Consider the following 16,504-nt stretch of genomic DNA (forward strand, 5'->3'; position numbering starts at 1 on the left):
CTTTGACATCTCAGGACTTTGGGGACCCAGTGAGGGACTGCACCTCCCAGGATTAGCTAATTCCTCCAGGCAGCAAACAACTTACCTGCATATCTTTCATATGCAAACTAACCCATCCAGAGCCCACACTCCAAACCACCTCCTCTATCTGGATTTTACACTCCTAGAGGCAATATGCTTTTTACACTCCTAGAGGCAATACACTCCTAAAGCCCATGCTTTACCCTCTCTCTCTGCCTCCTGATGGACCCTGGTGCTTCCCCACATGGCCCTGATATGCCTCCAGTTTCTAGGGATCTGTGAGTATAGACTTCTTCTTTAATGACAGTCATTTCCACGTGTCTTACCAACCTGATAAAAACAAATCCTGTGTACATTTCAAAGTACATTCGTTCATTCCACAATTTTTTTTAAGCACCTGCTACATTTCAGGCATAGTTTTAGATGCCAAGGATAGAGCAGTGACCATACAAACAAGGTTTGTGCTCTCATGGAGCTCATGTCTAATGAGACAGAGATAACCAACAAGCAAAGAAATAAATATTTCCAGATAGAGTTAAGGTGGTATGAATGAAATAGGCCAGGATGGGTCATTTTATGTTGTTTGGTTTTTGTTTGTTTGTTTTCTAGGAAGACTGGTCAGAGAAGTTCTCCCCTTAAGGAGGTGACACTTGACCCAGGGCCTGAATAGATGATTGTATACCAAGGGCACCCAGAGATCTGTGATGGGTGCCTGGAGTCATCCAAAATAACCAGAATGACGTATCTGCTGCCAGTACTCATCCAGAACAAATTTTCTCCCTTTCTCAACAAGCAAAGGAGGGCTTGAATCCAACAAAAAATAATTTACCCGCATCAGCAAAGTCCACAGCCTGCTCCAATCAAGTTGCCTTCCAAATGCTATAAAGCTGAGGTGCCCAAGCACCAGGACCCAGGGGATGGTTGGGCTACCTGCCTAAAACCTCAGGGCAGCAACCAGCTTGCATATGTGTTTACATAACTGTTTGCAAATAGAAAGGAAGTGTGTAGAGCCCTGAGCCCTCTTTGCTCTCCATCCCTGGGCACCCATTGCCTGGTTCAGCTCCGCACTGACAAAAGCCTTCCCTGGCCACTGCAGACCTGACTGCCCTCCCACCTGCCCCCTGCCCCAGGCCCACCACAGGAAGGGCAGGCTGGCCATCCACCATCCACATTAAGAGCAAACAATATTTCCACCATTTTTTTTTAAGATCCAACTTACTTTGGACAACATTTGAATCAAATAAGGGTAGAAAAATGAAATCTCAGGGCCCTCAACTCATCAGTGGCACAATACGGGTCATTGACATGATGCAGGTCTGTCCAGGGGCCTGCAGCTAAGGGATGCGTATGCCTGGGGGCAGAGAGGGGCTGGCAGCTTCCACATTCCCCTTCCTCAAAGCTCCCAGGCTGGGCCTGGGTATTTCGCACTGGGAACCTTCCACACATACCCTGGGCCCCAAGGCCAGCGCTACACATACCTCCCTTCACCAAGGAAGAGCCAGGGACCCCAGATCTGAGCATGTCTCCCACTGGAGCCTCCAGGAAAGGGCAGATCCATTTCACTTGGGGCAACGGGAACTGGGCCGAGCGAGGCCTGCTAAGTGGAACCTGCACGTAGCATCTCGCTCAGGCTCTGTTTCCATAGCCTCTCTCTCCCCAGAGGGTTTGTGCCAGTGCCAGCTCCTCAGAGAACATTTCCTAGGAGCCCCGGCGGTGATTTGGCTCTGGCGCTGAAACTGGCTTGTTTATCTTTGCCTCAGATTCCAAGTTTGTCTCCCACCATATATCTCCCTGGCGGGTTTGTTTGGGTACTCATACAAACACAGCCTTTCAGCTTTGATAGTCATCCTTCCGGAGCCTTTTTATATGTCAGTAATGTCATGCTTCGGAGCTATGAAAACTCGAAAGAACCCCATTATACCTTGCAGCAATTTAAAAACAGCAGAGATCTCATGGAGAGCCTGGGGCTGGCAGGGCCAGAGAGAGCTTCTCTGTGGCCAAGATACAATGCTGACCACCTCTAAAATGTCATTGTCCTCCACAGACTCCATCAGGTACTTGATGGCCTGTGAAAAGGGCAATTCCCTTGTATGTAGGTCAAATCCCAAAGTCTCAAGGCTCCCAGCTGGCTTACAAATCAAGCAAGAATCTTTCTACTTATCAAGCATTCTGTATTTCCCTATTTAATCAAAAAGCCTGCAGAGGCACGGCCCCCACTTCCTGTTTAATCAAAGAACCAGCCCTCAAGGGTCACAAGTTGGCTATTTAGCAACCTTTATGCATAAGTGCCTTTTTAGATAAAGCTTCCATGGAAAGTGCCTAAATCCTATAAAAGTAATTTATTTGCTTACCCACAAAATTATAATATTCATTTTGTTTGTGTAAACCTGCCAGTCCCTAGTCATTACTGTGAACCACAAAAAACTGTTTCAAGTAGGATTTCATCCCAGACATAGTTTCCAGTTTGAATCTGACACATTATACCTGAGAGGATTACAGGAAACCATAGATAATTCCTAATTTCTACTTTGGGTCTTCATATAATAATTTTTATTTTTCTCTTTTTTTTTTTGCTATTTGAAGAATTGCCCCACACAGGAAGAGGCTGGGAACTAGGTATCCGGGAAGGAATGCTGGCCTTGGGACGACACTGCCCCTTCTTGTAGACATCACAAAATAAAAGAGATGCCCCTTTCTGTCAGCAGTTATCATTTGGACAGATTACAAAAATGTATTTGGGGGTTTGGGCACATGGTTTGAATCTAGGCACCCCAAGCAGGGTGCGGACCAGCGCTGGCAGGAAGCCCCAACCCCCATGCAGGATGGAGCAGGGAGGTCAAGGCCACTGCAGGACCTCGGGCGGGAAGCAAACATGGAAGGGCCAGCTGTCTGCGCAGCCCAGCTGCTGAGTTGTGGCAGCCAGCTCTGCCCGGGCCACTCCCCACTCGCTGGGAAGCACATCCGAAACCTGTCCTGAAGCCTCTCTCTCTTCTCCCAAGTTGAAAGGAAAGACAGCAACCTTCAGGGGCCTGACAGGCCCAGGGGACCCTGCACTGCCTGCCCTCTCCATGCGGCGCAGGGTGGGGACAGGGCGGGGCCCGGCTGGGAGTCCTCAGAGGTTCACACCCTCAGGGCCCTGTTGTCTGACACCAGCCACATGCCTGTAGCCCGCTGGCTTTGAAGAACCCCTGATTTGCTAAAGATTCTGGAGGAGGAAACAGTGAGAGACACAAAAACACATGGCAAGTGGCGGAGGACCTTCCAGGCATCATTTGGGGAGTGTCAAGTAGTGGCTTGCCTAAAGCTTCCCTCCTATACCACATCAAAGTGCCTGACCTCTTACTTTACAGCTTCTTAAATTCGTGTCCATGCCAAGGAAGCTCATTTTCACATGGTTAATCATACTCCTAGTGGTTTCCTAGACTTTCAGAGGAGGCTTCTGGGAAAAGATGGCCTTTGACAGGCAAGCCAGAATTAGGTGGATGGGACACAGAGGCAAAGGCATTACAAGCAAAAGGGCAGCCAGTGCCCCCACCAGGAGATGCAGAGCCCCCTGGGATGCTCAGAAGATTGGCAGATCCATCCATGGGTGAGGAGCCGTGAGGCTGGGCAAGGGCACAGACTGGAGCCCAGAGGAGTGCCCAGCTGAGGGGTTGGAGGTTTTTCTCAAAGCAAGCAAAAAACGACTGAACAACTTTGCCCAAGACAGACACAATGTTAGACTTGCCCTTTAGAAAGATCACTGTGGCCACAGGGTGAGAAATGGATTGGAGAGGGGTGAGAGTGCAGGCAGGCAAACCAGTAAGGAAGGGTGGAGAGCATGACCCAGGGCAGAACTTCTGGAAGCATCTGTAGTATGCACTGGAAGACCCGTTTGTTTTGTTTCCAATCCTTCTTGGACAGATACTTTTATAAAACATATTACCAGAGAAAGTAAAATTTTAAAAGAACATACAAAATATAAGCCCTAGTTTTTTATCAAAACAGTTTTTAAATTGGGATCAAATATACACAACATAAAATTTACCATCCTAACCATTTTTCATCATATATAGTTCAGCAGTATTAAGTACAGTCACACTGTTATGCAACCAATCTCCAGAACTTTTCCATCTTGCAAAACTGAAACTACCCATTAAACAACTTTCTATTCTCTCTTGTCCCAGCCCATGGCAACCACCCTTCTACTTTCTGTCTCTGAATTTGACTACTATGGGTACCTCATTCAAGTGGAATGATACAGTACTTGTCCTTTTGTGTCTGGCTTGTTTCACCCAGCATAATTCCCTCAGATTTCATCCATGTTGTAGCATGTGGCAGAATTTCCTTCCTTTTTAAGTCTGAATAATATTCTACATTTTGTTTATCCTTTAATCCTACAATGGACACTGGGGTTTCACCTATCTTTTGGCTAATGAATAATGATACTATGAATATGGGTGTACAAATATCTGTTCAATCCCTCCTTTCAATTCTTTGGGGGATATACCCAGAAGTAGAATTGCCAATTGTATGGTAATTTTTAAAAAAATTTTTACTAACTGCAATACTCTTTTCCACAGTGGCTACACCATTTTACATCTGCACCAACAGTGCACAGTGTTCCAATGTCTCCACATCCTCACCAGCACTTGTTATCTTCTGGTCTTTTGATAGTGGCCCCAGTGGGTGTGAGATGAAGCCCCAATTTCTCATCATTAGATTCAACCTGTATAAAATTATCCATCAGACCCTATAACAGTTTAGAACACTTCAGGGTTAAAACAGTTTAAAACAGTTTAACACGCTTACTCTCAACTTCTGAACTTATCTCGTTGCAAGCCAATGACAAGTATTTCCCAAACTGGCCCCAGTCTGTGGACCAGACCTTGAGTAGCACTCCTAGGCCATGTCTATCCCTGGGGGTGAAGAGCAGTGATGGTCAGAGCAAGATTTTACTGAGCTCTTACTCTCTGGCACTATGTGCATTCATCACGAAACCAGCACAACATCCCTATGAAGTAGATACTGTTATTATGCCCAGTTTACTGAGGAGAAAGCAGAGGCACAGAGGTGACGGGCCTTGCCCCATGCCAGCAGGTCAGGAGGTGGCCGAGGCAGCTGTGAACCCCGGCACTATGGCCTCAGCCACTTTTGTAATTATTATTGTTTTGTTTGTTTCCCAAGATTACTTAATTGATTGGTCATATGGGGGGTAAGACGGAAGGCTCCCAGGTTCTGGTTTGAGTGACCAGGTGGACAGGGATGCCAAGTTTGGGAGGAAATGCGATCAGTCTAGCTTTGGACGTGTCAAGGTCAAGGTTTGCATGTGACATCCAGGTGGAGCAGGGCCATGGACCGCTGGGCAGTAAGTTGTGAATTCCTTAACAAGGACGGGGCTAGAAGTGCAGCTGCGGAAGGCCAGGGCGAAGGTGACATGAGTTTGGTGAGATACCTCAGAGAGACCAAGAACATTCTAGGAAGAAAGAAAGGAGCCAGAGGAGAATGAGGAGACAGACAGGAATGAGGAGAGAGTGTCAGAGGGAACGACGTTTCAACAGGGAGTCCAGGGCTACGTGGAGGCCACACAAGACAGGATAATCTGTGGAGCTGGCTGTGTGGTGGCCCCCAGGGCATCATGGAAGCCAGGGAGGGGAAAGCTAGGTTGCCAAGGGTTGAGAGGTGGGTGGTGGTGGGAAGGGTGGAAGAAGAGACCAAGAGTGCAGACCACCCTTTCTAGAAGCTCAACTGTGAAGTAGAGGAGACACAAGACCGTCCAACTATGGGTGTCTTGTGTGGTAGGGGGGAGACTGGGCCAAGGGTGGATTGTTATTTTGTCTCACCTTTAAAAAAAAAAGGTTGGAACAAACATGAGTTTGTTCTTAGTTTGGGGGTGAGAGGGGCAGGGGAACCCAGTAGAAAGGTGAAGGATTGAGAGGAATCTGTGCTGATTGCTGGAGGAATAGGGCATTGGATCAGGCATGGTCAAGCTTGAATAAAGGAGAAAAGCCCCTTTTCCCCTAAGAAGGGAGGGAAGGCAGTTTATGGTACAGGTTCATTTGTGAAAGAGGGAGGAAGCTGATGCCATCAATGAAGCGGGAGGCAACTGCCTGCTGAGAGCATGTGGTGTGAGGGTCCGGAGGAGGGAGGCGGACTTTGGATGTGCCACCAAGAAACAGCAGTGAGAGTCACCTAGGGCGGCAGAGAAGATGCACCAGAAGCAGGAAGAGCCCAGTGAGGTTGGAGAAAATGCGTCAGCATGAACCCCATCGCCCATTTGTGAGATTTGTCTTCATCAGGGCTCAGTTGCCCATGCACAGAAGAGAAGGTGGATGACAAGATTGATCCCAGTCAAGGTTTCACAAGTTGCTCTGACTGTAGTCAAGGAGGCAGGAAAGTGGAGTGATTGCTGTCATGAGAGGAAAGGAATGAAGTGAGTTGTGGTGCTTTTTAAAAATGTCCACATGCTCCCAACACTCCTCCCTTCAAAAGGTTGAGTCTAATTCCCCTAACTTTGAGTGTGGGCTGGACTTAGCAACTTGCTTCTAAGGAATAGAATGTAGCAGAAGTGCCAGTGACAGTGTGTGACTTCCAATTCTAGGTCACAGAAGATTTGTGGCTTCTCCTTTGCTCTTTATCCTTCTTGGATCACTTGTTCTGGGGGAAGCCAGCTGTCATGTCCTGAGGATGCTCAAGCAACCCTATGGAGAGGTCCTTGTGGCGGGAGCTGAGGCCTCCTGTCAATAGCCACACAGGGAGCCCTTGGAAGCAGACCCTAAAGCCCTAGTCAAGCCTTCAGATGACTGCAACCCTGGCCAACATCTTCACTGCAACCTCCCGAGAGACCCTGAACCACAGCCACCCAGCTCAGCCCACAGAGACTAAATAAAGAAAACTAAGTGTTTGCTATTTTAAGCTATTAAGCTTTGGAGTGATTTGTTAGTAACAATTGATAACCAACATATTGCCCAAGTGTGAGAGCAGAGAAGGCAGACAGTGAGACTGATCCAGGGTCAGGGTTTGGCAGGTGGGCCCTGGTAGAGGTCAAGGGGCAGGAAAATAGGGTCATTAGTGGCATGAGAATAGAATGAAGTAGGGCCGGGAAGCGCCTCTCAGGTGAGAAGGTGATGGAGAAAGCACAGGCCTGGAGGAATCAAAGAGCATATGTATAGGAGTAGGGGTGAGGGGGTGAGGTGTAGGGGAGTCAGGTAGTGGGATTTCTTGTTTGAGGAGCACATGTTCAGGCGGACAGGGTGAAGGTTAAGGAAAGTTGAGGACAGTGGAGTTAAGGTTCATGGACAGAAAAGGCAGTCAGGACAGAGGCAGGACTTAAGGTGGAGAGAAAGACCTACCTTCAGATGCCAAAGGTCTTAACATGCATGGGGGAGTGTCAGGCCGATAGGTGACAGGGGGTAAAGGTGGCATCTCTGGGTAGCTTGAGGCTTCAGGGAGGTTTTTCCAAAGAGTAGAGCCATAACAGCCTGTGCAGAGCCAAGGATGGCACTCAGGATGCCCCCACCCCAAGAGGGCTGCAAGGAAGATGGTGTGGCCGGGAGAGAGCAGGCCACAGATGGGCATGGAGTCATCCCCAGTGTCGAATCCCACCATCTGCAGGATGCCAGGGACGCTGAGATGAAGACATGTCCTAACCTAGGGGAGAAACAGACAGCAAAGGGAGAAAAACCCAGAATGGGAATCGGGCTTCAGAGAAACAAAGTCCTGCCAGCCCCTCCCAGCTGGTCTGCCTCCTATTCCTGTGTCACGTGTGCTGTGCTGGGATGAGGGGACTCTTCTTTCATTTACTGTTCTCCCCGTCAGAGGCAGGATCCTGTTCCTCCTCACGTCCTGTTTCCTCCTCCCATACGCAGTGTTTCTTTATCCTCGGGTGCCCCTCCCACACCGTGAGCCACCACCACTGCTGTTCTTCCTTCTCCTGGCCACACCCCCTTTATTCTGGGGGTTGCTGTGTTCCCCAGGCACTACCTCCTGCTGAGAGTCTGTGCTACTGAGTCACCAGGTAGGCCTAAGGCCACTCTTTTCTCTGGACTGGCTTGTCTGCTAGATTCCATCTTCACTGACATGAGTCTTTCCCAGGAGGCCCTATAGTTCCTCATGTGAGTAAATCTCAGCAAGACCTTGCCATCAGTTCCAGCAAGTCTGAACCCCAGAAGGAGGCAGAGCTTATTGCCAAGACCCTTACTTGAGCTCTGTACATTTGCCCTGAAATCCTAATATCTGTCTCTATATCATTAAATTCACTAAGGTTCCCAGGTCCAGGTTTATCCGCCAGGCCAAATGCCTTTGAAAGGACAATGGCAACTCTTCAGGTGGCCCCCTTGACCCTTTCTGCTGTCTATACGCATGCGTAGTCCACAGCCACACCTTCCCTGTGAAGTGACACGAGTGGCAGCATTTGCAGGAAAGCGAATATTGCCAAACAAACACACAACAGAGCCAAAAATACATTTTGCAAAAAATGTTAGGAGTAAAATGACAGGCTTGTAATGGTCTTGGACATCAGTTCTTATCCCTCTGCTTTTGCAGTTGTTTAATGTTGAAACAAGTCAACTTGAAGCTGTATAATAAATGAATTCCAGCTTGAGTCTTGGCAGGATTTGTTTTGCTTGAGGGAAGTTGTTTATGCCCCTAGTTGTTATGCGGGGTGGGGGGGGGGATGTTTAAACTATGCCCCCCCTGCATCATTTGATTTATGTTATACAGAGTCTTGTCCGTCATCTGATGCTGCTGTAAACAAGATTATCCTTGTCTACCAGGAATGAGCCCGATGCCAATAACTTTAAATAAACACAAGCACCAGTTTTGTATTTACATTGTCTGAGGTAACCGCTGGCAAGAGTTTTTAATGGCGCCATCGGCCCCTCCCTGGCTAAGGTAGTGTGGGCTTTTGGGACTGACCTTGTTTGTGGAGGACTCACTCAGGGGAAAGATTTCTTACTTGGCAGATGAGTGCTACACCCAGGCCTGATTCTTATGTGTGGTATTGGCATTTTCCTTTCTGTCAAGTTTGCATTGCCTCTTTTTGTGCTGGATGGAGCAGGACAGGGGTGGGGAGGCCGGGAGCCTTAGATGTGTAAAGTGAAATCCTGACCTGGAGCTACTGAAACCATCAATGGAAAGGCTTGAGTGAAAGGGGGCTCCGAGAATTGTGTTATTCATAGGACTAATTATTAGAAAATTATTCTTGTTGACCTACTCTCTGGAAGACATCAGTGCATTCAGTTGCATTCCACGCAGAAAATAATTGAAATTTTGCAGAAGTCTCAGTGTCTGTTGCAGTTCCAAACCAAGAAACCACAGAAACATACAATTCTTCAAAGAGTGATAAATTATCTCTGTGGAGGAGTGAAAAGAAGAGCAATCCCCCCCCTGCTAATCTCCCCTACAAAGAAAGCAAGAACTATGTAGTGCACACTCCAGCCCTCTTTAGGAACAGACTGAGAATGTCTTTTGCAGTAGCACTATTTGGTTAATATTCCAGACTTCAAATGCAGGACATAAAGAAATCAGTTTCTAAGAGCTAAACAGGCTTCTTATGGAATATCATTCTGCTGGGGGATGGTGTAAGGGAGGGGTGGAAAAGAGCCTGACTATGTGGAAAAACATAATGGGAGAGAGAGATTTATGGTCCCTTGTTTGAGTTCAGGTTTCAAAATCTCTCAGGAAAGTTATTTAATTCACCTGTGACTCCATTTCCTCTTCTGTATGATAGGAGTGATAATAGTACTTTGCTCTTAAGGCAATGGAGAGGATTAACGTAACTTTGGTGCAGCACATTGAGAGCCATTCTAGTACTTCTCTGATGGACTCCTTCTTGCCTAGTACAATGTGAACTCATAGCAGATGCTCAAAATAGATCGATCCTGTAGAATAGCTGTATCAGTGGGGGCTCAGTTGCAGAGAATAGAATCCACTCTAGCTAGTGTAAGTGAGTTGGGCTTAATTAAGCAAAATGGCTTGTAAAATCAGTGGGAGGTGATTCTGAAACCACCTCTAGGGAGAGATTTCAGAGGTGATTCTCAAAGCCACTCTGCAGAATGGAGCCACCAAAGGGCTGCTGCCTCTTCTGTAATCAAGAAACAGCCACTACAGAGGCAGGCTCCAGAAATCACACCTGTTCGCTACCAGCTACCCCAGCTAAATGGAAGGCGCCCATGGCTCCTGATGTCCACAAGCCTGCAGAAACCGCAGACGTCAACCCTGCCTCACTCCCATCTTCCAAGCCTGTCTCAGATGTATCTGAGTGGTTAACTCGAACTCATGTGAAAACATTCAGGTACAAGAGAGTTTGGTAAAGTTGTTTAGTGCTCCGGCCCCAGCAGATCAGGAGTGTGAGAAGAAGGTGGGACAAGGGCCAAGTCCCAGCCACCATGCTACCACGGTGGTCATGAGATAAATGCCTAAGGACAGGGAGAAGGGAAACGGGACTTGTGTCTCCTTCTCTCCCTGCCTTCCTTGTCCTTGGGTTCCTCAGCATCTGTGGCCATGGATGAACCCCAGTGTGGTTCTAAAAGCTGTGTTCATTTAGACCAGTGCTGTAGAGAGTCCTGAAAGATTCAAGGAATTTCTAGGAGGGAGGAAAAATGGAAAATATAGGGGGAATCCAAGCAGATATTGCTGGACATCTAGAAACATTGGAGGGTAAATATAGATTCTGTAATAATTAGAAAAACCCACAAGGTTTTCTGTTGTTGAGCTAAAGTCATTTGTCTATGCTGGTAGGATTCTATGGGGTAGCAGTACAGTATGAAAATCACTTTATTCTTGCTGGTTAAAAAGGAAACAACAGAAGGGAATACAACAAAATGTTAGCAGCGTTCTGGGTCACGGGAATAAGAGTGACTATTATTTTCTCCTTTATATAATCTCTTTATATATCCATCAATATCTATATATTAATTTTACTATCTGTTTAAAAAGCCATTTATATGATTTTTAAGGTAATCAACCAAAACCAAACTTTTTCTCTCCTTTTCTTTTTCTTTCTTTCTTTTTAATCTTTCAAATCATTTGCTGATATTTTAAAAGCCCTCACCAGTAGGTAAATCCTTACCTGCACAATAGACCATTAAACATTTTCAAAATATTATAAACACACAACATTTGAACTAAATTCATCTGCTTGCTAATGGCTGGATTTTGTCCCATCTCTTGAGTGAATTTGTCTCTCAACATCTTGAAACTGAAATGCTGACTTAGAAGCTATTTTAAAGTTGTCTGCTTTAACTTGTTTCTCTAAAGACAAATGACAATGGCAAAAACCAAGAAATACATTTTGTTAAAGATTACAGTTATTTTTAACCCTCAAAAATATCAAGAGTATTCTCTATCAGGTAAGCTAAAAACTGGTATTTGTTTATTTGCTTATATAGTATAAGTGTGTGGCCTACACAAATTCCTCTCGTATAGGATCTCATTTAGCCTCATAAGGCCCTTAAGGAAGGTATTATGCTCTTTTTTTAATTGACGACAAGGAAACAGGCTGAGAGAGGTTGAGTGGCTTCTCAAAAACCACACAGCCCTCTGATTGCATCCATGGACCCACGTTAGCCTTAGACAAACACCTGTCAGCTAAGGATCGTGACACATGTTATATCAGCTTGCCTCCTGCAGCCATCCCGTGGTTGCTCACAGCCTGGGGCCCCCACTCCTCAGCCCAACCCAAGTACTAATCAGGGAGCCGATCTGAATGGGATGATAAGCCCCTGTCATTGACACCCTCACATCTCCATGATTCTCAGTTGGGCTGCGTCCTTCAGGACCCCTGGTCCCCTCAGTAGCACCCTGAGGTTGCCAGCCTCTGGCTGCCATGCAGATGATGCTCTGGGGAAGCATGTCCATGGTACTATTTGGCCCAGAGCATTGTTTCCCACAGGTTGGAACTTCATGGACCAGGAAAATGTCAGTTTGCCAACTTTTCGTTTTTTCTCAAAAGGACATTTCATACTATTTAACATCCCCTCCCTCAAATTGCAAAGGCATACGTTCAGAATCACAAATTTTTTTCTAAAAATAGCTTCATAGGAAAATCATTACATTGTTATTTTTCTCATTTTGCTGTGGACCAGTGTGGTAGGTCTGATGGCTGGAACCAGTAAATGTGTTACCTTATCTGACAAAAGGGAATTCAGGTAGCAGACAGGATTAAGGTTGCTCACAAACAGACCTTAAAATGGGGAGATTATCTTGGATTATCCAGGTGGGCCCAATGCAATCACAAGTCCAGTGTAATCTTAAATGGACGAAGGAGGCAGAAGAGGAAGTTGGAGTGATGCCATATGCAAAGTCCTCCACCCACTGCGGTGGCTGTGATGACAGAGGAGGGGCCATGGGCCGAGGCAGGAGGGCGGCCTCTTGAAGCTGGAAAGGTTAGGGAAGGTATTCTCCTGCAGAGCCTCCAGGAAAACACTCAGCCCAGCTGACACCTGGATTTTAGCCCAGTGAGACCCGGAACCTACAGAACAGCAAGATATAATGCATTCATGTTGTTTTCAACCACTAAGTTTGTGGTAATTTGTTACAACAGCAATAGAAAACTAGCACAACCAGTGAAACTTCATCGTGGCCTGACTGAGGTCTGGGGGGCCCCTAGCTTTAGAAGCCCATCCTTGAAAGAGCCTGTCAGAATTTCCCATTCTACAGAAGGACATTTCGTATAACCAGGTAAGACGATGTACACGAGAACTGTGCCCAGTGCCTGGCATGTAAAGCCATTCGGGAGCGGGTAAAGCCCAGGCCCCACCTACATGTTTCCGAGGTCACAGCCTCAAATGAGGGACACAGTGCCCCAAGAGCAAGTTGTGGAGGGCTGAGGGGAAGAACTGCTGCCTAGTGGAGCATGACCTGCCCAGGAGGGTTGGGGGAAGAGCAGTTCAGAAGGTGCTGGGCTTGGAAATGCCAGCACAAACCTTAGGGTGAAGGCTGAGGTCGCTTATGAGTGTCTCTAGGAATATAATAAGTGCTTGATGAATGGCAGCTATCATTATTAATAACAGCATCACTACCATTTTGTCATTGTCATTATTGTTGTTTTTTAACCAAGGCAAATGATCAGGTCCATTTTTAGAAAAGGTCGCCCCAGAGCTAAGATAGAGAATTACTGCGAGACCAGAAGAGTCAGATCACAAAGAGAACAAGGAGGAGGCTGCTGGACACACAACCCCCAATCTCAGCTGCACAGGTAATTACACGTATATGTACCTCACTTCTTTACTCCCTAGTCTTGCAGCAGAGGAGAATGCGGCTTAGAGAAGTCCAGTGACTTAAACTCCAACCGCCAGTAAGTGCTGAAGTGGGAGTCAATCCCTGGTTTGCACACAGGCAGAAAGATGGGGTAATTTCTCAGCAGTAGAGACCAAAATAGTATCATGGGAAAGTCAGCACAACTTGTCAGTTCCCTGTGGAACCTGAATTTGGGTTAAAGTCCCAGATCCTCAACGTGTCATTAGTCAGGGTAAGTAGAAGTGACTGCAGTAACAAACAATCCCCGGACATCAGTGCTTTAACACAAGAAAAGTTTTTTCTTGATTACATCTCAGCCCAGTATGGGAGGTTGAGGGAGTGACTTTGCAGCACACGGCCATTCAGGGGCACTTTGGGGTTTGCCTTCCTCTGTTAATCTTTCTCAGTGATGGAAGATCACTGGATCATGTGTCTTAGGGGTATTTGGGGGGTCCAGTAATTAAACTTGTTGTTTTGAGACAATCGTAGATTTACATGAAGTTGTAAGAAATAATACAGAAAGAACCCATGGACCCTTCACCCAGTTTTTCCCAATGGTAACATCTTATAAAACTCTAGTTCAAGATCACAGCCAGTGCTGACATCAATACTGTCAAGATAGAGAAGAGTACCATCACACAAGGATCCCTCATGTTGCCCTTTTACAACCACACCTGCTTCCCTCCCACCTCCATCTCCTCCTTAATCCCTGGCAAGCTAATCTGTTCTCCAGTTCTATAATTTGTCGTTTCAATCATATTGTATATGTGAAATCATATAGTACGTAACCTTTTTAAAAATTTAGTTAGTTAGTTAGTTAGTTAGTTATGGCTGCGTTGGGTCTTTGTTACTGTGTGAGGGCTTTCTCTAGTTGCTGCGAGTGGGGGCTGCTCTTCGTTGTGGTGTGTGGGCTTCTCATTGCGGTGGCTTCTCTTGTTGTGATTGTGGACTCTAGGCACGTGGGTTTCAGTAGTTGTGGCACACGGGCTCAATAGTTGTGGCGCATGGGCTTAGTTGCTCCACGGCATGTGGGATCTTCCCGGACCAGGGATCGAATCTGTGTCCCCTGCATTGGCAGGTGGATTCTTAATCACTGCGCCACCAGGGAAGCCCCAGTATGTAACTTTTTGAGACTGGATTTTTTTCACTCAGCATAATTCCTGTGGAGATTCTTCCAGGTTGTTACATGTAGCAATAGTTTGTTCTTTTTTATTGCTGAACAGTGTGCCATGGTATGATGTGCCACAATTTGTTAACCATTCACCCACTGAAGGAGATCTGGGCTGTTTCCAATTTTTGGCTACTATGAATAAAGCTGCTGTAAACATTTGTATAGAGGTTTTTATGTGAACATAAGTACATAAGTCTTCATTTCTCTGGGATAAATGCTCACGGGTGGAATCGCTGGGGTAGAAGATATTTGCATGTTTAGTTTTTTTGTTTTTGTTTCTGTTTTTTTAAGAAACTACCAAATTGTTTTCTGGTATGGTTATCTCATTGTCATTTTAATTTGCATTTCCCTAATGGTTAATGATGCTGAGCATCTTTCATGTGCTTATTTGATTCTGTATATCCTTTCCAGTGAAATGTCTCTCTTCATGTTTTTTTGTCCATTTTCTAGTTGGATTGTTTGCTTTTTGACTACTGAGTTTTGAGAGGTTTGTATGTATTCTAGATATATGGATATATGGTTTACGAATATTTTCTCCCAGTATGTAGTTTGTCTTCTCATCTTCTTAACAGAGTCTTTCTCTGAACAAAGGCTTTCATTTTGATGAAGTCTAATTTAGGAAGTCTAAAGGATTTTTTTCCTTTTATGGTTTGTGATTTTATGTCAAGCCTAAGAACTCTTTGCCTAGCTCTGGATTCCAAAGATTTTCTTCTATGTTTTTTTCTAAAGGTTTTATAATTTTATGTTTTATGTTTAAGTCTGTGATCCACTTTTGAGTTCATTTTTGTAAAGTGTGGGAAGTTCTTATGGGCTGGGCCTGGATGTGGCACACATCACATGCTCACATCTCATTGGCTGGGACCCAGTCACATGGCTCCACCTGACAGCAAGGGAGGCTGAGACTGTATTCCAGGGGTGTGCGCAGCAGGAAGAGAGGATCACAGGGATCAGGTATTGATTGGCGAGCACTACAGTCTCTGCCACACCTAGTTATAATGTTCAAAAATGTTTCCTTGCTCTGCTAATGTGTTCCAGAATATTTACCAAATAACTGGGAACTGGCAATGTTTCTGTACCTGGAATGTAATAGATATTTTTTTTAATTAATTAATTAATTAATTATTTATTTATTTTTGGCTGTGTTGGGTCTTCGTTTCTGTGCGAGAGCTTTCTCTAGTTGCGGCGAGTGGGGCCACTCTTCATCGCGGTGCGCGGGCCTCTCACTATCGTGGCCTCTCTTGTTGCGGAGCACAGGCTCCAGACGCGCAGGCTCAGTAGCTGTGGCTCATGGGCCTAGTTGCTCCGCGGCATGTGGGATCTTCCCAGACCAGGGCTCGAACCCATGTCCCCTGCATTGTCAGGCAGATTCTCAATCACTGCACCACCAGGGAAGCCCCTGTAATAGATATTTGATAAATATTGGTGGACTTTAAAAAAGGGAGGATCTTACTTTTTTCACATTGTCCTGCAAGATCAGACTCATGATCTCTATTTTACTGCTTGGGGAAGCTGTATTTTTCTGTCCCTCCTGGGAGGCCTGTGGAGGAGGGTTGACCTGGCTGTGACACCCTGGGCCACAGGTGAGAGGCTGGCTCTCCAGGAGGACGCGTGGATGCTATAGGCCCAGCCCTCTGTTCACCTGGTGTTCCGGAGGCAACAGCAGCAGGAGTGGGAGGGGTGGAGGTGCAGGAGCAGAGATGCCGGGGGAGCAGAAGGTTGGGTGTCTATTTAGCAAGGGAACAAGGACGTGAATTCCCAGTGGTGCAGAGCAGAAGGATTAAAGTGCAGCTCTTGAGTTAAAGTATGAGTGAGTTTACTGTGGGAGGTGACACCATCACCTGAAGCAGGAGCTGGCTCTAACAACCCAGGATGCAGGGAGGAAACCTTCCTGGATGTGAAGTGACCACTCAGCCAGGAACCTTTGGCCCTTGTTCCATCTCTGTGGTTTGTGCTCTGGGCTAGGGAAGCCGAGGTCAATAATTTCACCAGCATGGTCACAGGCTAAGAGGAAGCTTCAGGAAAACCCCAAGAAAGCTCGGAAGAGAGAACTCATTCTCCTGACCGTCTGCACTGCTTGAGGTTAAGAATTTGTGT

At 46.3% G+C, this 16,504-nt stretch overlaps 1 protein-coding gene across 6 annotated transcripts in view; it reads left to right on the plus strand.

Moving 5' to 3' along the window:
* The window catches only part of ERCC6L2 (ERCC excision repair 6 like 2), a 231,188-nt gene that overhangs the window by 167,013 nt on the left and 47,671 nt on the right, over positions 1-16,504 (plus strand). For 2 of the 6 annotated variants that reach the window (XM_068552811.1, XM_068552810.1), the window contains exon 19: positions 13,061-13,198. The exons of 2 other annotated variants lie outside the window; for them this stretch is intronic. In XM_068552811.1, coding sequence (XP_068408912.1) covers positions 13,061-13,198 — 138 coding nt within the window. Of the gene's footprint in view, positions 1-630; positions 1,588-6,601; positions 6,812-13,060; positions 13,199-16,504 lie in introns of those variants that run through there. 2 more of the 6 variants (XM_068552813.1, XM_068552814.1) reach the window with 2 other exon arrangements.

Source organism: Eschrichtius robustus, chromosome 10 (assembly GCF_028021215.1).
Source record: "Eschrichtius robustus isolate mEscRob2 chromosome 10, mEscRob2.pri, whole genome shotgun sequence".
NCBI lineage: Eukaryota > Metazoa > Chordata > Mammalia > Artiodactyla > Eschrichtiidae > Eschrichtius > Eschrichtius robustus.